The sequence below is a fragment of the Cryptomeria japonica genome, chromosome 1 (genome assembly GCF_030272615.1).
Source record: "Cryptomeria japonica chromosome 1, Sugi_1.0, whole genome shotgun sequence".
In the NCBI taxonomy this organism is placed as follows: Eukaryota; Viridiplantae; Streptophyta; class Pinopsida; order Cupressales; family Cupressaceae; genus Cryptomeria; species Cryptomeria japonica.
The window spans coordinates 369,713,568-369,738,604 of NC_081405.1; the positions used below are offsets into that span (position 1 = coordinate 369,713,568).

The 25,037-nt window shown below is 37.0% G+C and overlaps 1 protein-coding gene across 1 annotated transcript in view; it reads left to right on the forward strand.

Annotated features, from left to right (window-relative positions):
* LOC131069107 (uncharacterized) overlaps nucleotides 1-25,037 on the forward strand; it is a 98,970-nt gene that overhangs the window by 42,552 nt on the left and 31,381 nt on the right. Inside the window, exons 6-7 of the mRNA XM_059218142.1 lie at nucleotides 5,221-5,392; nucleotides 5,542-5,856. Of these exons, the coding sequence (XP_059074125.1) occupies nucleotides 5,221-5,392; nucleotides 5,542-5,856 (487 nt within the window). The remainder of the gene's footprint in view (nucleotides 1-5,220; nucleotides 5,393-5,541; nucleotides 5,857-25,037) is intronic.

Sequence of the window (25,037 nt, forward strand, 5' to 3'; positions counted from 1 at the left end):
TACTGCTCCCCCAAATTAAGTCAAACTGTCAAATTTCGTCTGAAATTGCTCTGGAAAAATCTTCAAAATTCACTTAAGAAATGAGTGAAAATACCAAAAATACAGATTTAATAGGTCCAAGAATCCTATTGACTGATTTTTTTGGCATTGACCTATTAAATTAAGAAAACTATTGTTTTTTGGGGGGTAGATTGGCAGTGGGGGCATTTCCTGACTGATTGTGATTTATCATGATTAAATTTCTGCAATTATGACCCAATCTGTGATGGTTTCTGTTGCAGTTGTTGAATCTGCATCTCTTTGCTGTCTACTCTGTTTTCCTTTGTCTTGCATATTCTGCCCTTGCATATTAGTACATTTTTTTTTTTAATTTTCTGCTAAGCTGCTGTAGTTTAACAATGCAAAAATCTTTGAGCACTATTTAACTTGTCTTTCCGCTTTCTACAGTCTGCAAATCATTTGGAATCTATTGGCAAGCGAAATTATCCTACAAAAGCTTAAAGAGAGTGATTTTCCCTCTCCTTTCTTCCTTCCTGTGCCAGAACTCATAGCTCGATGCTTTTTCTTTATTATGGATTCTCTTCTGGGCTGTGTAGGAATGTGCAACACCATTTGCAAGATATTTCTAAGTTGTTTTGAACATCCAAATAATACACTAGAAATATATACACTCAAATCTGCATTTTATTTGCATGAATGTTGCTCATCATGATACCAAATGGCACCAAGGGTCCTCGATTCTGGTGTTGACAATACATACATACCCAAGGTCTGGATAAGTTATGTCAAAAAGTTAACAATAAGAAGGAAACCAGGCTAGTTGTGGCATACAACCATATAAGAAAAAGAAAGAATATGCACATTCATACAAATCCTAAGATTGCTCCATTCATATATTCATATACTTATATACACAATGTACATTCATACCACAACTATAGATGTATACAATGCATATCCTTGGGTGATATATCTCTTACAATACATTTATTCATCTATTTGTCCTCCTTTCCTTTATCTCTCTTTGCAGTATAGAAAAATGCTAATATAGCTTACAAAGATATAGGGACATGTCCCTCTGTTTGTTGTTGTGTCTTATCAGCCGTTAAGAGGTATCACACATTGCCAGATGCTACTGCAATGTACTTCTTGAGTCCTATGGTACGTCTCACTTGTTCTGTTTGGCTTTCGGTTCAATGCTTGCCAACATCCACCTGTGACCTAAACCATTGTCTTGACCTCGGGACAACCTGACTTAGAGTTGTTAAAAGAGAGATACCATTTTCTGCAAAAAGTTTACTAAGATAGATCCTCTGATATCTCAAAGTTTATCTGTTGCCAAATTTTGAAATCCAGGTTATGGTAGTAAATTCTTGTAGGCATTCTTAACCTTCTCATAAGAAGTTTTCTAGTGTAAGATACTCTGTTGAATACATTGCACCAACATTGAGATGCCAATATAGGATTGTTTGGCAGATGCCAGGGTAGTGGGTTTTGCAAAAGTAGGAACTTTCTTGTTGATGTTTAATAGGAGATTTGACAGTATAGAAAAGTCATATTATTTTCTGTACCGAACTCCTTTGCCTATTCATTTGGCTATATTGTGGTTGGAGGCTTGATAATTGATGTTGTTGTGAACCATCTAAGTCATCCATAATGTTGTAGTTCCTAGATAGTTGTAAAAGAGGGTCTTCATATTGTCTATCTAAATCGTTTGTTGCATGGTGATTTGCAGCCAATTCATGTAGTTCTAACATAGAGTTGAAACATCATCATAATTGTTGTGTAATTTCTTTACCTGCTTATCCAATTCTTCCCTTATATTTTTGAGTTCTTTTGTACTTGATCTAACTTCGTTGCCGTGTAATCCTTGACTACTTGATCTATTAGTTGTTTGTATTCCTGTTATCAAATATCAATTTTTCTAGTATTTGCTATACTGCTCTGTCTAAGTGTGTTGTCATGATTATAGAGTGATCGAATTGGAGTTGCAGTTGCTTCTGTTGTGTTAAGTATCTTGCCCATGCTTTCTTTTGTAGTGACATGTTTGTTTATTAAGTCCTGCTTGGCACTGCTGCCAAATGCTTCACTAAGCTCTAACCTTTGCAGTGGAGAAATCATAGTGAAGTCAACAAGCAGTCTTATAGGAGAGTTGATAAATATATTTAGGACCATGGTCATTATTGGAGCTATCTATTTTTGTCTTGCCATGAATTCGCTTATCTCGCTGAAAAGATTACTGAATGGTTGTTTGGCTGGAGTGACTATAGCTTTGCAGTATCTTCTTTCTCCTGTTCTACTTTCTCCTCCCCCGTTTCTTTTTGAAGACCCTTCCCAGTCTCTGTGTCAAGTATTTCATTTGTTGCTGACTGCCTTGTGCGTACTACCTGGTCATCCGCTCCCTTCTCAAGACTCTTGAGTTGTACTTCCTCTTCTACAACTGTTTGCTAGACTGTGTTTGTTGTATGTAGTGGAGATGGCAGTGACGCAAGGTCCTTGGGTTTGTTTTGCGCTTGTGTTTATCGAAAGACTATGTCATTAGCATGTTTGGTTGATAAAATTGCTTCTTCATATAGATTTTGATTCATTTTGTCATGTTGTAAGTTAGTTTCTAGTGTATCTACTTGATGGTTGGTTCTTGTTAATGAAGAGTTTGAACTTGACTTAGTGTTTCTGGTGAGAGATTCAATTCAATACCTACTTCCTTAATGGTTGGTTCTTGTTCACGAAGAGTTTGAACTTGACTTAGCGTTTCTGGTGAGAGGTTCAATTCAATACCTACTTCCTCCATTGCTCAACTTTAGATTGATATGTCAATTTTACATGCTTCCTCCCATTGTGTGGTCACTTGGTTTTTTAGTCTTGTCCTTAGTTCTATTGGAAAAGCTTCAGTAATTTGATTTATAGAGTATGGGCTATTGGATATGAAATCCATCATTGCTTGGAATATGATCTATTTGTTTGTTGTGGTGGCAGCAGGATACGTTTTTGTGACCTTGTGATTTCCCAGCCTTGGAAAGAAACTTGAGTAGTTTTTGAGCATCGAAGACAATTTCTTCTGAGTTTACCTTTTCTTTTGCCTCTTGGCGCTTAGTCATTCTTTTCTATGGTGAAACTGTTGCAAGTGTTTTGTTAGTTTCTTCTTTCTCTTCTGACGAGTTAGCATATTGCACTAACCACTTGTGTGCCTTTTGTTTCTGTTGCTTTGGCTTACTTTGTTATTGCTTTTCCTTCCTTTCCTTTACTGAACATATTTGTAACAAGGTTTATATGGTTTCTTCTAGAGGCGTTCTTTGTGGTGAGAGGGTTGGGTTCTACTAGACTGGGCTCTTCTTCTTGCTGCTTTCATTTCTTCCCTTTCTATTCATACTGTCTTGTGTCTTGCTGCAGTTCTTCTTGAACCACTTGTTTCTTTCATTTTGTATCCTAAATTTCTACCTTTTCTTTTTGCAGTGGGGTGGTTCCACTAGTTGACCCTAGTTTTTCTAATCCTCTCTTCCTTTCTTTGCATCCAGTCGTACCTACTTGCTTTGGTATTCCAATGGTCAATGTAGAGGTTTAGTGTGGAGGTTGGGATTACCAAATCCTCAAACCCATTATTTATTGTGACCCTATGTTGGAACTATATAGAATCTTCATTGCTTCTAAGCATCTCCTTTTTCATCGCATTTGCAGTGACTTTCATCCAATGTTCTAACTTCTAAGTCATTCATACTTTTTGATGCCTCATATTCTTTTACTGCTTCATCATTTTGGCCAAATTTTCCTAAGCTGTTTGAATTAGGGCTATGGACCACTTTGGTTCCTCAATATTGGTGAGTGCTACGTCCATTGAGCATTCACCTAGCTTTGTCCTAGGTTTCCTTCAATTGTAGTCCTTTTGGGGCACTCTCCAAGATGCCTCACACCTTCTCTGTCCTTTTCCTGTACCTTTCCTTTCTTTCTTGCGTCTATTCATCCTTTCTTCTTCTCTCGTCGTCTCATCCATAATCATCTTTTGGCTTCCAACTTCATCATATTCGCAGAAATAATTTCTTTCTCTCTTACTATCACTCTTTGCCTGAAATTTTTTAAGTTATTTTATCAATGTTTGATCCCTTTTTATTCATCCTAAGTTTCAGACTGAAATTTTCTCTGCAGTTGTGTCCTTTTGGATCGCCCTCCATTCCATCACCATCTCCTAGGTGCCTAACCGTCACCGAGTATTAACACCTAGTATGTGCCTCTGCACCCTTCTATCATTATCATATTTGGCAATGATACTCCTTTTTCTTGTAGTATTCCTTACTATGAATTTTTCTTCCAATTTTTGTACTGTTCATCCCATGCAGCAACAAATTGGAATCTTGGCAATGAAACCAATTGTGGACAAGGGTGACATAACAAGAAGGAAACTAGAGTAGTTGTGGCAGGGAAACATATCAGCAAATGAAAGATTATACACAATCATACTCATCATAAGATGCTTCATTCATATACTTTTTATATACAATGTACATTCATACCACAAGCATAGATATATATGTCACATATGCTTGGGTGATATATTTCTTACAATACAGTCATTCATATATATGCCCTTCTTGTTCCCTCCATCTTTCTTTGTGGTATAGCTGGATGCTAATATTATAATATTGTTTAATAAAAATGCAGGGACACATCTCTCTGTTTGTCTTTCAGTTATCAACTATTAAGAGGCATCACATATTGCTGGATGTTACTGCAATGTACTTATTGAGTGTTGCAGTAATTGTGGCTTGTCTTGTTTTTGTTTCTTGCTCCATGGCAGCTAATATTTGTTTTCCATTCACATTGAAACAATCTCTTAATCTAACATTAATTGTTCTCTTTCAATGTCTAGCATCTGGACTCAATGCTACATACTTCCAATCATTTTACCTTGCCATGATTTTAATCATAGTAGGTCTTAAACTAGAGGTCTGAACACCTAGAAATTAATGTGCAATATAATTGTAGAATAGCTTTTTTGATATGGTATGCATTGTGTGTTCCTTTTACAGGGAATTGAGTTTCACAAATCTAGGCATGCTATTTTATTTTTTTCATTATTTAGTATACATTTATAAGTACTAAGTTTGTTTCTAATATATGTAACCAGCTAGCATTTCAAATACACTGCCTTTTTGAGCATCATTCCTCTCTCTGTTTTTAGCAATCATGCAAGGACATAAACGTAATTGTGTTTATTTACAATTGCAGCCTTATGCAAGAGCCTTTTAGCTTGGTACCTGTAATATGGATAATTCAGGAGGATACTCTTGGAAAACGTCTGAGACTTTATACTTCAAATGGCTGGAAGCATATTATTTCGGAGTGGCAGCATACCTTTCAACGAGCAGATGTGGTGGTGTTTCCAGATTATACCCTGGCAGTAAGTGGACAAATTTTTCGGTGTGCATTACCATGAAATGCTAATGGGATCAAAATCTTTTTACAGTTATAATCTCAGTTCCTATATTCTACAAAGTAAAAGATTGCATACAGAGTATGGTGGTGCTTAACTTTTAATTTCTTTTACAGATGATGTACAGTCAGCTTGATACAGGAAACTTCTTTGTAATACCTGGTTCTCCACATGATGCATGGGTTGCAGAAAGGTTCTCCGCATTACATGGAAAAGAGGAATTACGAATGAGTCTAGGACTCAATAAAGAGGATCTTGTTGTGCTTGTGGTTGGTAGTCCTTTCTTCTACAGTGGTTTGTGGTGGGAACATACCATGGCAATACAGGCCCTCCAACCGATAGCATTGAAGTTTATCAAGCATCATCATAAATCATTTAAACTTGTTATCCTGAGCAGGAATTCAACAGGTGGCTATGCTATTGCTTTGCAGGTATGGATTTTCTATATTTGGATAGTTAAAGGCTTGTAACATAAGGGCAATGGCTGTTTCCCATAAAGTTTTTATTTTATTTGTTAATGCGTGTAATGTCTTGCTTTAGATTGATTCATCGAATTCAAGACTATTTTATTGTAAAATGAATATCGTTTCATTTTCCTTGGAAACTTTACTCAGCAGATCTCTTATGCCAGAATAAAGTAGCATATGTTTAGCTTGTTTACATTTGGTTTAAATGACAAATAAAAAATGACACAATCATGACTGCTGAGATGCATTCATAATGTATAAAGAAAATATTACATAATATTTGTTGGTAAGAACGGAAATAAAATACAAAATAGTAATGAGAAGGTGAGCAGCCTCCCAATACCATTTTGCAGTCAACATTAGGTATTATCCAACTAAGAATTATAGTTGCCAAGATATTAAACTCTAAATTGAAATTCCTAATATTAAAAAAATTTGATGCAGGGTCTCAGAAGTTCAGTTTTATACATCATGGTTTCTGTTATTTACCAAGCTGCATTTGATTTAAGGATCTTGGACTAGTGAACCTTGCAAACTTTGTTTTTTCATTCATAGAGACTGCTAAATTCTTGAGATGTAGCTGTGCACCATCTTGAGAAGATGAGGGAGAATTTTTAAAGGCTCATCAATTCTCCCAACTATTCTAGGAACTCAAATGTTCAAGGAAATGCAAACAAGATAAAGTAAAGAAGATGTTGGTTCAATATTTTTCAATGACCACTATACTTATTTTGATAGGGCACAAGTATTTTGGGTGGAGCAGTATCCCAAAAAGATAAAATTTAATGTCGATCGAACAACATGATGGGAGCTTATATGGGAATCATCACCACAGGAGCAAATGGCACCCGAAGACCACAAAAACTTGCAGAGAGCAATGATATTTGATACAAATTTTTGCTATTTAGTTTTCACCCGCTCACCTCCTTTGTAAGCTGGGCACCCTGGAGGCCTGGTTTAAATTTTGTTTTTTCCATTTGGGCACAAAAACTTCTTCAATCATCACAAAAATGGAGCTGGAGACTACTAAGGGAAAATTAGGACCTGGGCAATTGCCAAAATAGTGAGATACCAACTTTTTTATGGGACCATATGGACCCACATCAAAACAATGACACATAAAAAATCCCCTTCAAACCTGTCCTGAAGCCACGAAAATGGGCATGCTTTTGCTGCCCATTGCTTCCCTCTTAAATAGGAATCTTGTTGGCAATTCAATCTGAATATGGATCGAGTCTCCTTCCTCTACATCTTTTTGACATGAAGACATAGGTTGTAAGGCTCACAAAAATGAGGTTATCGAGGTGCTGTATGGTTTATTGTACTTATTTGTGTGAAAGGCCTCAAATATATTTCGTATTCCTATTACACTCACACCTAGAAGTATTATGGGCCTGACATAAAATGCGGATGTCTAGGCTCCAAAGCTTTGACTTTTTTTGCACCAAATTTTCCCACTACAAATTTGCAAATAAGAAATTAATAACTTTATAGATAATTTAAAATTGTTGTAAAAGAACACTATTAATGAGAATATGAAAAGAATTCTATTAATGAGAATATGATTGAACTTGTGAAGGAATATCTTTTTAACCAATCTGTTGGGTCAGTCTCCTTTGTATGCATAGAGGTGAAGAAGACAACCTACGTTGCACCCTTGTAAATCTGCAGCTCTTCAAAAATTGTCTTTGAGGGTGTTGCCATTTGTTGTCCTCTCTATTCATGTGTTGAGGCCCTACCATAGCATCCTCAACAGCTTTAAAGGAGCTGAAAAAGGGTTTAAGTAGTAGGCTATTGCATGTATGGGTTGATGGAGGTGCGTATTCCTAATGATTAATTATCCACCAAGTTGTGTCATATATATATATTTTTTTTTCCATATTAATGTTGTATGGCATCCTACACCATGTTCACAAACTCATGTACATAACCCATTGGATTTTCTCTATTTTCCATGTTTTTAGGACACGGATGTCAGGACACATTTTAGGGACAACAATTGAGCAGGCCATTCTTGTTAAGCACCCAAGGGTGTTAGTATACATTTGGTGATGTTTGTAGCTTCTTCAAACACAATTTTGATCTATCCAATATTGCTTATGTCTTCAAGTAGTATATTCAATGGACATTACAAGGGCTCCAAAAAATTGTTTGGTGCATCTTAAGAAATTTTCTTGCTCTTACGAATGTTAATTGTCCTCACCCAATTCCACGACCATCTCCAACATATTACATAAAGTCTGAGCATTTCTCATTCATGGGAGGCATCAATAGACTTAAAGAACACCAACTGGTCACTTGAAACCAATAGAAAGCTAATCAATGTGTGCTTTCTGCCATATGTCCGCCCATCAAACACAATACTGCAGCGCTTTTCATGCCAAATTTCTTCTTTATATTCCAATATCACCTCATTACTTACTCGAACGATGCCTCACTCAAATAATGCAGGTTAGGTGGTTTGAACCCTTTCCTGTCAATAGAGCATTCACTGACCAGTGACTTCCAATATGTGCTCTTCACATCTTGAAATGGTATGTTATTATATTACCAAAAACTTGCAGCTATCATCCACTCTTCATGTGTGATGTCTCCTATTAGGAGGCTGTTAATTCCTAAAGAGCAACATATATTACTACATATTATATTACATTTATCCAGATTAAATAGTTAAAGTTGCAAATAATACAACTTAATATTGTCATTTCCCTAGTCCTAATCCTAAACCTTTTTAATTCTCACTTCTAGAAGAGGGCATTGGCTTTTCTAGGGCGCTTGACACTACCTCCCTAATATAGCCCAGATGTCAGGAACATCAGTCCATTCACCCTTGGGGCTCCTTCCTTGGAGTGGATTTACTCTGCCCCTCCCTAACAGCACCCATCTCCCTTGGGGAATAGAAGGATTAGAATAGATTTATGACTTAGGACAAAGTTATGGCAATAACACATTGTACTATGGATGTATATTATAACTGTCATACATATTGCACTCTATATTAATATTACTATTAAATTCTGCATAAGAACATTATTGGGCTTCATATATTAAACTTACATGTTAAGCACATTCTCATGCATACCACCAAGAACAAGGATGTTACTGCCTGTAACTTGGTAACAATTCTGATCTGATCTGATCTGATCGATGGTGGTGTCAGTGGATGCTTTTGTTTCCTTTCCTTTATATCTCTCAATGTGAGGGAGAGGTCACACCTCTTAATTATGGATGCCCTTTGGCAAGAGACACACCCTTTCACCATTAGCACCCTTTGAAAGAGTGTAACTCTCCATTACTTCTGCCCTGTGAAAGGGATACAACCTTTCACAATCAGATCTGCATTTCTTATTTAAATCAGATCTGCACTTCTGATTCCCAAATTATTCCCCCTTCAAATGAGTTCTCCTCTCTCTTTTATACCTCATATTTGGGGGAGTCACAACTTATCATTTCATGCCTTTTGACCATTCATTAACTTTAATCAAATTTTAACTATATTGAATTATATTCTTTTATATTTTAATTCATTTTTTATTTTTGTTCTTATGTATTTTAATTTTACTATTATTATTCATTATTAAATTATATTTCAAAGTGGGGACATTACATTGTTCTGCTTCTCTGGTTCCAAGCAGAACCTTCAGGTGAAGGTTGCATTCCAAGAGTATTACAGTCAACAAAAAAGCCCTTCAAATGTGACCTAAGTCATGAAGTTCACCAAATTTTCCTACAAATTCAAAAGAATTGCCAAGCTCAAAAACAAAATTCAGGAACACCTTACAATTTTTACAGAATGTTAGGACTATTATTGAAAATAATTTATTCATTTTCGCAAGGGTTTCTATAAGGTCAAATTATTTAGAGATATGAGAGCAGTCATTATTTACAAAATATTTCACTGCTTATATTGGGTCATGCCAAGGATTCAAGGAGGAGATTATAGCTGCTGTTTACTGGTTGCTGCTGCTGCCATGTTTGCTGCAAGGTTTGATCTCAAGTTTGTTGCTGCTGTTTAAGTTTGGGTGCCTAGTATTTGAATTTGAGCATGAGTTGTTGTTGTTCAATCATGTGTGAAGGGTGCTTATTTCCATCAAACTGATTTCCATTTTCTCTGCTGCCACCACTCCTTCCTCTCCTCCTACTGCTGTTGTCTTTCTACTGCTGCTATTTTTTTCGATTCACAATTTTTAATTGATTTTTTTGGCAAAGGGTAAAAGGCATGTTTTTGAAATTGGCTAAACCTTTGTATACACAAAAACAGAGCCTACAGGCCCAACAAGAGGTTGCCTCACACAAGGCATAAAGGAACAGGACTACACCCTTGCAGAATTAGATTTTGTTTTTGGCTTAATGGTACAAAAGGGTTTTGAAAGGGCTCCCCTCCCTTTTACAGAAAGAAACCAAAAAGACAATAGGACATCAAAACATAAAGGCTTCTTATAGAAGATCGCCAAAAGGAAAAGTCATGTTGCAACAAAGCCACAACACAATGAAGAACAGCAATACTGTAAACTAGAATCAGGACACATAATTACAGAGTTAAGGGCCGCAATTGCCTACCATTTGTCTCTTAGATATTCAAGGTGCTTGACCTTGAATTCCATGGCCTGATCACCAGGAATATTTACCTTACTCATCTTTCTGCTGCAGGTCCTTGTACTAGGCCTCTTTCAAGTCAAATTGACATGGGACTTTAGAGGTTCTTGAAGCATCTTAATGCTTTCGGCACAGTTGTTAATTGTGGGCTTACCAATGTCCACAACTTTCTGAAGGTTTTGCTTAACTGATGACAGCCTGCCTTCCAAAACTCTAATCCTTTCCTCTTGCTTTTCCTTGACTTCCCTAAGTCTACGAATCTTCTCCAACACATTCCAGTCCAGGTGATTGGGATTCACATCAACTTTATCTCTAGTAAGTCTCTGATGTTCATGTAACACAAATTTTCAGATTCAATCTTTTTATCTCCAATAAAAGCACTTCAAAATATTGTGCATAACAATTTCCTTTTCCATCCTAGAAGTTCTATCCCTCAACAACTCAATGATAGAAGACATAAGTAAAACGAATGGAAAACTGACCAACTTATTGTGACAGAAATGATTTAGGAGCATAAAGTGAAAGGAAAAGATACATTAAATCTTCTCGCGTAATATCTTATTTGCAGGGCAACCTCATCCCACAGCTTTGGGAGGACTCTGATATAACTAATATTAGATCTATGATTTGTAATTGAAATATTTGTAGAAGATGGGCAAGACAGCTTAATTGAAGTGTCAAACTGCAAACAAACATGCTGTTTCCTTTTTAAATAGAGTATTTATATGAATATGATTTAGTGAAGATAAAAAATTTCCACTAACAAGCATAAAGTTTGTTGGGGATGTTTACGGAATACCAATTTGTAGGTACCAGAGACATACAATGAAAAGGACTTTAAAGGGTACAAAAGTTAAGCTCTAAGGAAGAAATAGATATTCTGATCTAATTTTTCTTCTAGCTGTTAAGAATAATAACAGATGCATTTGGACTCTGAACATAATCAACAGAAGAAGATGACCATCCTTAGCTTCATGTGTTGTTTCTGTTGAGGTTGCAGTGTTGTTTCCCATTGTGAGGTCCAACAGGTTTCTTTTCTTTCACTGCTTCAAATCCACCACTTGGTTGAACTCCGTGGCCTCCTGGCTGCATGTTCCATTGTTGTCTAGTGCCTGTGGTTTTGATGAAGGATACATCTTTGGAGCTAGGTGACCTTTGTGGGTTTTGGAATTGCTGGACTCTGACTGGTTACTAAGTTATATCTCTATAGCTGCTCTGCACTGAGGATTCTTTGATTTGCTTTTCTCTTGATTGTTCATGTGGCTTTTTTTTTGTAATGCCCCTTTCTAGGATACCTCCGAATTTTGCCTTCAAACAATAATCCTTACTCAAAATGATAATGGCTTTGTCAAAAATTATGAATTTATTATGACATTCAGATTAATAATTCATGGCACAAATCTGAAAATAAATCATATCTTGAAATTCTTTGGAAATGCTTTCAAACCTGCTGAATCAGAGGTTTTCACCCCTAACTCAGCAGTGGCAAGATTAAGGGTTTTCGTCCTTAACTTGCCAAGAGGATTTAAGGGTTTTCGTCCTTAAAACTCTTAGTTCACCTTGGAGGGTCTTCAACCTCCTTGGCTGATCAAGATTTGGGTCTTCGTTCCAAACTTGATATGAGAAATAAGGGTTTTTGTTTTTAAATCTTATTATGAACTTGGGAGGGATTTAGTCCTCCTTATTTGCAAATCACTTTATTAAAATCAAGATTGATTGTTTGATAGATAGATTGATAGATAGATTGATTGTTTGCTTGATTCCCTGATTCCTTGATGATTGATGATTTCCTCTCAAGGAAATGGACTCTTCTTTATACCTTATTGGTGAAAGAGACCACCACCTTTCACCATCTCTGCCCTTGAAGGGGTTACATTTCATCTTTAATTGCTTCCATAAAAACTATTAATTTAATTTTCACTAAATCCTTTTATAGAATCGCTAGCATCTTGTTGTCACCTTTATTTAATTCGTCTATGTTTTAATTTAAGTGGCTGTGATCATGGTATTTGGCAGGTGAATGACAGTCCGCCCTTCCCAAGATTAATTGCCCTCGAGCAATTTTAAACTGGGATGATAAAAATTTTCTGCTCCTTCTCAAGTGGTGTCGTCCATAGGAAGATTCTTCCATTTTACCAAATATTCCAGAGTAACCCTATTTATTAACTTCTTTTCTCTCATGTCAATGATTGCCTCAGGTTCCAAAATTAATTTACGTTCATCATCAAGTAGGGGTAACTTTGGACATGGTGTTATATGTTGACCTAACACCTTTTTGAGGTGAGATATGTGAAAGACGTTATGAATTCAACTGTTTGTTGGTAACTCCAATGCATAAGCAACTTTGCCGATCCTTCTTGTAATCTTATAAGGTCCATAGAATCATGACATGAGTTTTTTGCACCACTTCCCTTGAGTGGGGATTGTTTACAAGGTTGTAACCTTAGTAAAACTAAGTCTCCAACTTCAAATGTTCTTTCAGATCCATGATGATCGACATACATCTTTTGTTGATTTAGGATATTGTTCTAAATTTTCTTTGAGTGTGTTTAAAATGTCCACACGTTGTTGCACTAAGACTCTTGCTACAGGGACTGCTATTTGTAAAAATCAAGTTCCTAAATGATATTGCCTCATAATCATATAGTGCCTTGAGGGAGTCATTCCTATTGACATATGATGGGCTGGAATTGTAGCAATATTCTCCAAGATGTAATCATTTGACCCATGCTGTTTGTTGCCCTCTGACATAGTTTTACAAATATCCTTCAAACCACTTTTCACAATTTTGGCTCGCCCATCCATTTGTGGGTGGTAGTTATTGCTTGGGTTAAGTTCTTTATCGACTAACACAAATGGTTCCTGCCAAAATAAATTGAGGAATTTATCATCTCTGTCACTTATGATGTTTCTGGGTAGTCCATGTAGTTTGAAGATTTCCCTAAAGAAGATATCAGCTACTTGTGGTGCTCTACATTTAGAAGATATGGCATGAAAATGAGCGTACTTAGTCTATCTGCTGCCACAAATATACAATCCTTGTACTTTTGGAAGCCCGGTGAAAGTCCATTGAAATATTCGTCTATTTCTGATTTGTTATTGGTAATGGTTGTAACAGACCGGCTTGAAATGTTTGCTCTATCTTGTTTCTTTGACAAACCATATAGTCCTAATATGATTCAAAATGCTTTGAGGCCATTCTAAGAGAACTTTCCCCCCTCTTGTATGTTTTATAATAGCCTCGATGATCTGCTAATGGAGTATCACGGTATCCCTCAGAATCGTTTCTTTCATTTTTGATCGTGGGATCATATATATTTGGTCTTTGTAGACAATGAGCCCCTCCACCACTTTGTACTTGTCATCTTGTATTTTGCCTTCCAATATATCATTAGCCACTGCATCATTGGCATATTCAGCAAGTATCGAATTTTTCCAATCGGCTTAAATATTTGGTCTTTGTAGACAATGAGCCCCTCCACCACTTTGTACTTGTCATCTTGTATTTTGCCTTCCAATATATCATTAGCGACTGCATCATTGGCATATTCAGCAAGTATCGAATTTTTCTAAGAGAATCGTTTCTTTCATTTTTGATCGTGGGATCATATATATTTGGTCTTTGTAGACAATGAGCCCCTCCACCACTTTGTACTTGTCATCTTGTATTTTGCCTTCCAATATATCATTAGCCACTGCATCATTGGCATATTCAGCAGGTATCGAATTTTTCCAATCGGCATAAATATTCATCATAGAGTGTAAGTGAGGTCTTCGTGACAAAGTATCGACCACACCATTATTCTTTCCCTTCATGTACTCAATATTAAAATTGTAGGCGTACAACTTGCTAACCCACTTCTGCTGTCTATCATTTAAATACCTTTTGTTCAAGAAGAATATCAGACTATTATGGTCGTTCTTAGCAATAAACCTTCCACAAACACGGTATTCTCTAAAGTTGGCTAGTACATGCATAATAGCTAGCATTTTTTTGTCATAAATAGAATAGTTCTTTTCCATTTCCTTAAGCTTCTGATTGTTGAAAGCTAATAATTAATATGGCTCCAATACTTTCTCCTGAAGTATCACATTCTAAGTCAAATGGAATAGAAAAATTTGGAATGGCTAAAACTCAAAAAAAATTAATTCCTTTGTGCTTGTCAAAAGTCCTTTGTGCCTCTTTGCTCAATGGAAAGGCACCTTTCTTAGTTAAATATGTTAATGGGGAAGCTAACCCTAAAAATCCATTGACAAACCTTCTATAAAAATTGCAGAGTTCGAAAAATCTCCTTAATTGTGTTAAAGTTATAGGTTGTGGCCAATCTACTATTGCTATGATTTTCTCTTCATCTACGCTAAATCCTTGGGCATTGATCTTATGCCCTAAATACCAAATTTTAGATACTTTGGCAAATAGGGTATTAGGGATTGTTGGTCAAGTATCTCCAATACCTCATCAATATGATTTAAGTGATCTCGGGTTGCTTATGCGATCCCGATGGTATATTCTTGAGATAGGTCTTGTTTTTAGGTGTGGTGTCTTCCAAATTTAAAACCTTTCGAATATTATCTTTGTAGAGATGATGGTTCAGAAGCTTGGACCAGTCTACTAAGTGATTTTGAGAGTCCTTCAATAAATAAAAACTTTTCTTTTTTTGGTAATATTTGGCACCGTAAGAGATTCTCTGAAATTCTGTTTTATATTCTTTTACTATACTTCGTTGGGTTTTTCTATCAGACCTTTCTATTAGTCTTTGTTTGAAGTCGTGTATGTTACAATTAGATGATGCTCTTGTGTAACTAGCCCATGATGCCACCATTCATGTGCTGTTCCCTCTAAGTGTAGAATGGCAAATTTAATGGCTTCGCCTTCTATTATGGGACTAAGAGAAAGATAAGTATCTAGTTTTTGGATTCATGCTTGTGCAGTGACCTTCCTTGAACCATCAAAAGTGGGGAGAATCATCTTACTTAATCTTTGGTACAAATTTTTGTTGGGTTTTCTATTTTCTCATCTTGAGAAATTTCTTGATCTTGCTTTATGATATTCTCTAAATGGAAATCGTCTTCTAAGGTCTGGATCAAGTCTTGAGTATGCTACTATACATTCATTAAAGTCATTTGCTGCCATGTTTGGTTCTTCTTCTTCTTGTGACTGCTCATCTCTAGGCAAGAATGTAGGCTGTGTTACTCTACGTTGTTTTTCAAATGGAGTTCTATTTTTATTTTCGCAATGGTTTGAATTAACATCTCTTCCATGGGTTTGTGTAGGCCTAAGAGAATTGATTGTATTATTCATATTTTGAATCGTTTGGAGAAGCAATTGTGTTGATTGTTCTTGTTGCTGTAAAGAAGCTTTCAATTCAGTCTCTTGATCTACCTCACGGCCACCCATTTTATTCTTTCTTTTACCTTTAATTTGGCTGTTTGTTCATTGTAATGTTGCCTCTAATTTTTGCCTTTCTCTTTCCAAGCTCTACTGATCTCTTTGGCTCATAAACTTTTTTTTTTGTTTTTGAACCACAGGCTGGCAGGCCTGCTGCTCTAATACCAATTGTAATGTCCACTTGTAGGATATTTCTGAATTTTTCCTTAGAACAATAATTCTTACTCAAAATGATAATGGCTTTGTCAAAATTTTTGAACATATATAATATTCAGATTGATAGTTCATGACATAATTGATAATTCTGAAAATAAATCATATCTTGAAATTCTTTGGAAGTGCTTTCAAATCTGCCGAATCAGATGTTTTCGTCCCTAACTCAGTAGTGGCAAGATTAAGGGTTTTAACTTTTGGTCCTTAACTTGCCAAGAGTGTTTAAGGGTTTTCATCCCTAAAACTCTTAGTTCATCTTGGACGGTTTTTGTCCTTCTTAGCTGATCAAGCTTTGGCTTTTCGTCCAAAACTTGATATGAGAAATAAGGGTTTTCGTCCTTAAATCTCTCTATGAACTTGGGAGGGGTTTCGTCCTCTTTATTTGCAAGTCATTTTCTTAAATTCAAGATTGATTGTTTGATAGATTGATAGATGGATTCATTGCTTGCTTGTTGGATTGCTTGTTTGCTTGATTCCTTGATGAAAGATGATTTACTCTCAAGGAAATGAACTCCTGCATAGCTTATTGGTGAAAGAGTCACCACCTTTCACCATTAGTGCGCTTGCAAGGGTTACAATATTTATAATATCTTTAATTGCTGCTATAAAAACTTTCAATTTAACTTTAACTAAATCCTTTGATAGAATCACTAGTATCTTGGTGCCACCTATAATTGATTTGCCTATGTTATAATTTTAAGGGGTTGTGGTCATGGTGCTTGGTAGGGGCATGACATTTTAATACCTTGTTGTCTTGTGTTTTGTTTCTCCCACCTAAGCTCTCTAATTGAACACTCATGTCTTATTTATGTCTAATGACGGTCAAAGTTTTTTGTTGTCGGCAAAATCCCTAAGTTTTAATACTTGTGTTAGTCTTTGAGGAAGTTGTCACAACCTTTTTGGCCTCCGACAAGGTTATCCTAACCATGCCAAAAGGAATGATATAATGGTAACTTGAGGAAAAGTCCGATTTGTGTTATGTCTTATTGGGGTTATGTGAAAGTCTAGTTTAGTCTTTGTTCAAGTCACAACTTTTATTTCAGCCTTCATAGAGGTTGATAGGGTTCTATAACGAAGCTCAAGTCCGAAGTATTGTGCAATCTTCATGTGGAAATGTTGACGAAGGGGGTTGAAAAGTTCAAGTATCAAATAAGATGGAATGAAGTTCAAAGAATATTGATGGTTTTAAAATCTATTTTGGTGTTCTTAGACGTTTTCATAATCTTGTCAAAAGTTGATATAGTTTTCAAAATTAGCCTCAAGCTCAAGGCATGTTCTGGGAAGATTTGGTTAATGACAAGGAAGTATTTTGGAAGCTCAGGTGATCGCAAGGATGTTTTTGGAGAAAATGGATGGTTTCAAAACCAGCGGTAGAAAGCAACTGAGTTGTTAGAATTGCTTTGATGCCGACAAATGAATTATAACCTTTGGTGGGTGTGAATTTTGAAAGAAACTCTCGTTGGTGTTTAGAAAATCTGTTTGATACAAAATGATGGTGTTAGGGTTTGTAGAAGATTTGAAAATAGGAATCGGAGGTTGAGAAGGTTCTTAGAACCATTCAATTTTTCGCTGAACAAATTCAAATTGGGACAAGTGTCAGTTGGAGGGGAAAGCTCGCATGCACCAACATTGAAACGTCATTAATTACATTCGCAAAGCTCAAGAGCATTAAAAGTTGCCCCATTGAGTAGCAAATTGGCAATTGGTTGCAAAAAGACCCATTTTTACAAGCTGTTGTTGGAGATTTGGTGAGAGTGGTGGAGAAGAGTTATAGATTGGATTCGAGAAGCATTATATGGCAATCTTAGTTTTTCACTAGTGTAGAGTAGATAACTGGGAGTAAAGGTACATATTTTCATTCAATTAGCAGCCTTTAGAGGAAAAATTTACTGTTGTAGAGAACACTTCATGTGTAATTGTGAAATATGGAATTGCATTTTCAAATTCAAGCTTCATTCGGATTTAATTTGTTGCCTTGGGAAGTGTTGTGACCTTTTCACACATCGCCCCATTGCTAACGAGGACCCCCTCTTTTACGACTTTTTGCATTGTTAGGTTAGGGTTTTGGCTGCTTAGTGGGCAATTTTGGGTTTCCTGTGCCAGAGTCTCGGAGTTTTGATCATGCCTAGTGTCATTTAGGGTTTTGAGGTTATAAGATCAAGTGCATGAAAATTGAGATTTTAATGATCCTACTTTTTGTCTAAGTGTTGACCCCTTTTGAGCGTTAACATGTTTTTAAATGTCCTCATCGGTGATTTTAAGTGCTGAGGTATTTTTAGGCCTTTTGGAGTTGTTTTCTCTCTCCTAGAGAATTATTTAGGTCGATTTCACACTTTATCCTGATAGATTTCCTTGTTACGCTCCAATTTCTGATGAATTTGCTTAAGTCCAGTTGAGTTTTATTAAGTTTCAGAGTTTCAAAGTGGTTGAGTGGAAAAATCATCATTTTCCGGAGTAAAATCCATATTCTAAGGGTTAAAAGGTCAAAATTCCATGCTAGAGGTGCTTTTCCCCTCATATTCCTGACTACCCATGGTTTTCCCCTCTCAAAATCCAGACTAGACATGGATTTCTATGGATTTCAGGGGAAATCCATACTTGCTCCATTTTTCCACCACTGTGAATCCATACTAGGGTCGTTTTTCCCCTGGAAGCATTGAAATTTGGCTAAGTGTCAAGATTTATTCTGACTACCCACCTTTTTCCACCAGGGAGGTATGGATAGGTTGCTGATGATGTTTGCATTCATTCCACACCTGGGTCGTTTTTCCACCAGGTATTTGTGACATGATTTGAGGATTTTTGTTCGGATTTTCATCTAGACTCATAGCGATTTTCCACTGGGAGTGCATTTCATAATTTTGAGTCTGGATTTTCATCCAGACTAAGGTCAATTTTCCACCTGAGGGGTATTTTTGGGTGATGACTTAAATTTTGAGTGGAATTTTCATTCCACACTCATATCAATTTTCCCCTAGCCCATTTTTATGCACATTTGATAATTTTTTTGTCTGGATTTTCATCCAGACTAGGATCGATTTTCCCGTAGGGGGGATACTTGGCGATTTTAAGGTGATTTTGTGAGGATTTTTTAATCCTAATGTGAGATTTTGCCAAGATCAAGAGCTCAATGGAATGTACAAATAGAGAGACGAAATGTAGGACAAGAATAAACTGTATTCTCATCAATAGATAAATGATCAATAGATCAATAATTGTTCAATAGTTACATACAATGAATATAAGGCTGCATATATAGGCAAGGCTATATGGATATGTGAGCACACAAACATGACATGTGGCTCAATAAGAAACAAGGGTAGGTAGGAAGTAGGTGTGGGTAGGTAGGAGAAACAATAAAATATTCCACATGAGGTGGACCACCCACCGAAGGTGGAATTATCACTCCACAATAAGTGAATATGATAGAGTAATAACAAGATCACACCATAAAAGGTGGAAATTCTCCTACACATACTATCCCAATGTGGCACAAACACCCAAGTGTCTCATACCCAAACTACTATGAAATGCATCATCCTAAGTAAACTTAAGTAAGGTGTAATAATATCCAACATGAATAATTATTTATATCAACACCCCCCCTTAAGTGCAACTTAGGGGAATGCACTTAAGTCTACAATGCAATTAAGCAATGCAAGATGGGTCCCGGCTACAAGGCCATGTTAGCTACCCATGTACAAATGCAAATGCAATCTCCCTAAAACGGAGAAAGAGAGAAAAACCACATGGGAAAAAACTCCCCCCCAAAAGAGAGATAATGAAAGCACACGATGCTCTCAATGATGAATAAGAGAGAAGAAGAGACCATGAAGCCCCCCCCAAAACGTAAAATCTCCTGCAAAGATGATCCAATGATGTTGACCAAAATACCTCCCCATTAGGAAGAAAGAGAGCCAATGCTGCACCAATAATGTCAAAGTGTGACAAACCAGGTACCAAGTCGATGACGATGAATCACTCGTTGCAACAAAATGAAGATTAGGCATGGAGACAACTTGCTTTGAGCATCATCTAGATATTCGTAAATGACAAAAATATTGGTACAATCAAAGTCTCACGAGAGCCATGCACAAATGTGTACAATCTAAGTCTCAACTGGAGCCATGCACCAAGTCTCACAAGATATTCCTAATCTACGTGTACAAGAGGATTACATCAAATATGTCATCAATGACAAGATACAAAGAGGTGTGACACTTTACGATAGTGCGAGTACAACATTGCTCATGCAAAAGCATACAACATGATATAGTGCAAATTTGGAAACATGAAGATGATGCCACCAAAGAAGCCCTGTAGAATACTGTAGATGAAGATGCCTCTGGTTGGGATGTTGCCAAGCAAAATATAGGAGCAATAGGTCCCCCCCCCCCCCCCCCGGCTGCCGGTTGGAATAAGCAAAAATGGGAACACAATTTTTTCTTGTCACTTCATACTTGTATGCAATAAATTGTATTCTCATCAATAGATAAATGATCAATAGATCAATAGTTGTTCAATAGTTACATACAATGAATATGAGCCTGCATATATAGGCAAGGCTATATGGATATGTGAGCACACAAACATGACATATGTGGCTCAATAAGAAACAAGGGTAGGTAAGAAATAGTTGTGGGTAGGTAGGAGAAACAATAAAATATTCCACATGAGGTGGATCACCCACCGAAGGTGGAATTATCACTCTACAATAAGTGGATATGATAGAGTAATAACAAGATCACACCATAAAAGGTGGAAATTCTCCTACACACACTATCCCAATGTGGCACAAACACCCAAGTGTCTCATACCCAAACTACTATGAAATGCATTATCGTAAGTAAACTTAAATAAGGTGTAATAATATCCAACATGAATAATTATTTACACCAACACCTTACTGGGATTGATTTTCCCCAATTGGCCCATTTTGGTTTAAATTGAAATATTTTAATAAATGAGCCCCATTTTAATTGTTTTTAATAAGAGGCAATGATTATTTAAAAGATGAAAGTAATTAATAAATGATTTGCAATGAACATTTAATGTTTTCAACCTTCTAGAAGCAAGTTAGTTTTACCCAAGCAAGTATAAGAGCAAGTGTTTTATCCTACATTGCTTGTGTGGTGAAATTTGGTGATGAAAGTTAGTTTAAAGGAAGAAGTCCAAGCAATATTTTATTATTAAGTTTGCCAGGTGGATTCCATGCAAAGGCAATTTTCTCCATTGTTGGCAATTTTGGAGTTGGTGTTTTGGTGAAGTGTTAGACTAAAGACTTATTCCTGCATTCCAGCTAGCTGGACAATCCATTCCTTTGCTGCCATTGAGGCTTAGTGACTCCATTGTCTTTAGATTTTCGATTTTGGGAGATAGTGATTTTCCAAGTTTGCTGACTTTGATGGCTAGGCGATTTTCAAGTTTGACGATTTTGTAGAGGTCCGCCATTTTTGCTTGCTGATTGGAATGCCATTGAGACCTCTCCCATGCCACGATTTTGATGAAGTCCGCCATTTTTGGTGTATTTGGTGATTTTGGTGGAGGATAGCGATTTTGGTATTGGTGAACTTCACGATTTTTCCTTGACATCACCATCATTGCTTGCTGTTCTCAGACCATTTTCAGACCTTCATTGGCAGATTGGGGTATGCATTGAAGACATTTTCAGATTTAAGTGTTTGGCGCCATAGCTGGAAAATACGATTTTGATTTGGCAAGTTTTGTGCCTATTTTGGTGAATTTCCTTCACACTTGGTGGCTGCCATTATTCCTACTTGCTGTCATTTGCTTCAGATCTGAGCCTAAACGACATTATCACAGCAAGGTGACCTCCATTGTTGGCTGTACATTCATTTTTCAGACTTAATGTTTTGCCCAGCCAACTGCCATTTTAAGTGATTTGCATTTGGAGGCATTTTTGGAGACATTTTGGGATCATTTTCAGACCATTTTAAGGCTGTTACAGGTCTGCAACTTCGCCATGGCTGCTTGTCCTCAGAAAATTTATTTTTTACCAGCCATACCTATGTTCCCAAAATTGATTTGTTTCATCATGAAGACTGATTTTTATCAAGGTTGTGCACATATTTAGATAATTGCAACATGTTTTGAGAGGTTAATTTATTAGTTGCAGGTTGTCTTCAGATTTGTGACCTCCATTGTTGACTGCGGAAGGTGTCTTCAGACATTAATTTGGTGAAAAAACAATCCTTCACACCTTTCCCTAGTCACTCTTAATTTGGTATTCTCTTTTGCACTATGATTTGCACGAAATTTCCAAGTATAAGGAGGTGTTGATTTCATGAGGGTTTTATACCCTAGTCTTGTCACATTTTGTGTTTAAATTGTTAAGATCTACAAAGAGTGTGGACTATTTTCCTGACTTCATGCTTTAATTTAGCTTAAAATCATTAGGAAGTCAGGAATTCTAGTAAGAATATTGTATTTTTTCCTAAGTTCTAACTTCAAGCTTCGTACAGGTGTGATGTCGAAGTCTAGATTTAAGGAAATAAGAGAACAATAGAAGTTACTAGAGATTGGATTCTATCCAAAATCCAAGATGTCATCCAAATGGAAGGAGATTACGGATACAAACATGCATTTCTTGAGCTTGAACCTGATGCGACAGCGGATGTTCGGAGTCGGAAATCAGATTCGTTCCCCAGCATATGTAAACATTATGAAAAGTGGTATTTTTCAAGCCGCTGGATTTCCACAGTCCATACAATGCAGTGAGCTTATCTTGGAGTGTGCACGATGTTATGATCTTCGCTCGCGAATGATCAAAACTCCTAAGGGCGTTGTCATTGCCTACCTTGTTGAGGATGCTATTGCTGAGGTGTTTGGAATTCCATGCGAAGTAGATATGAAGGATGCAACTAAGGATGAATATGAAGAGCGGTACACGAAGAAGATGGATGCATGTAAGAGTATGATAAACAAAGAGTGGATGATCGAGCCTAGGCTTCATCATTCCAAGGCTCCCAAGACACTCATGTGCATAGACTTCAAAGAGGAATATAGTGACTTAGTATTCCTGCTTAACAGAGTGATGGGGATGCCGCAGGGTGCAATATTTGATGGATGGATGTTCTATTTCATCTAGGATTGTCTTAGAGGGACATTGGTAAATTGGTCTAGAATCATAAGTGACAACTTGGATTTTCAGCTGAGGAATGTAGAGCGGTCCAAGTCATTCGCCATGACTTCCTACTTGGTATACTTGCTTGCATGGTTTGTTTCATACAAAGGATTGATATGCAAAGGTGAAGTCGGCAATGTGCAAGGACAATTCAGGAGTCATGAGTGCTACCCCCAGCTGAACATGTATAGAATTGAAGATTATAAGAGAGTGAATGACGTATTCACAATATACATCACGCGGATGTTGCAAGGCTGAATCCACAGAAGATTGTCCAAGGAGGCAACAGAGCTAGTAGAGAAATATGGATCGTGGTATATTCAGTTTCTCACTTTCATGTACCTTAGGATTTGTGGGTTTCAATTCGAACCCTACAGGCTTCCTAGGTATCCATCCGATAGAATGATCTTGTTGGAAGTGGTGAGATAGCTTCTAGAGTTTGATTCCATTCAGAGAGAGAAGCATAGGACAGGCATGGCATTCCCTATTTTAGTTGGGAAGACATTGGAGGTTTGCCAGTCTGCCTTAGCCGCTAGCACTGTGAGTGAGGAGCTTGCATTCTATCGATTTGCAACCTTCAAGAAAAGAGAAAGATTCGATCTCGATAAGAGAGTTGGAAGGATGAGGGGAGAAAAGTTCATCCACAAGGTAGACATAGAAGATTATTGGGCCAACCTGATGGACTAGCATGCAGTGAAGAGACGAATGTGGTCCAGAATGTCAGTGGATTTCATGAGGAAGTGTGGACTTTTTCTCATTTTTGATCAGGTGTTATATGACAGGGATCATATGCATCCACAGTATGAGAATGAAATGAAGAAGACAATCTTATTGCCTAATTGGTCAAAATCAGAAGAGATTGATCTGAATGTATTGATGAGAGAGGTCTTGAGTTTCTCCCGTACATGGGTAGATATTCAGATGAATAAGTTAGTTGATATGGGTGTTTCCTTCACTTATGAAAAGATGAAGCCGAAAGAATCTCCTTCCGAAGATGATCAGAGGACTATTAGTGATGTCAGGATTCATGTAGATGAAGAGAGTCAAGCTCCCAAGAGAAGGAAAAACATGCCAGGAGGAGTCAAGGCCAGAGGGAAGAAGATTGAGGAGGTGAAGAAGAAGAAACAAAAGACTATCATTCCTCCACCTATCATTCCTTCACGGCCTCTCAGTGTCTCATCAATTAAGATAATTGAAATAACAGAGCAGAATAAGGAAACCGAGCAATGTTCCAACACAGTGATACTACCAGAGAATATTCAGGAGTTACATGCCACAACGACATCTGCACCACCAAATGAGAATGATGATCAGCCGGGATCCCCTACTGTCCTTTTGGAGGTTAGTTTGGGAAATGAGGTATACGATTTGACCAGGAATAATCCTGATGATGATGATGATGTTATCTCGGCATTGAGAAGGCTTGATCGAGAGATGTATCTCGATGATGGTATGGAGATGGCCGCTATTCCTGATTGGCTGATGAGAAGTATGGAAAAGAGTAAGAAAATGATAAAGGTACAACCTATTGATAACATTGATGATTACCTAGCTAGGAGCAATAAGGAGAAAGAACCCAAGAGAGATGAGATTTTGTCGCACATAGCTAGAGATGAGACAGGAATGCGGATTGCGCAGGTTGCTGTTCCTATTAGAGGTGTGACAACGGATATTGCTACTCCTATGGATATCCAGATTACTTTAGTTGCCCTTGGCCGTACATCAAGAGAGCAAGAGTTTCAGGAGGTTGGTGATAACCTTAAGGCGATTAGCGCAAGGTTAGATAGAGTAATTGAAGAGAAG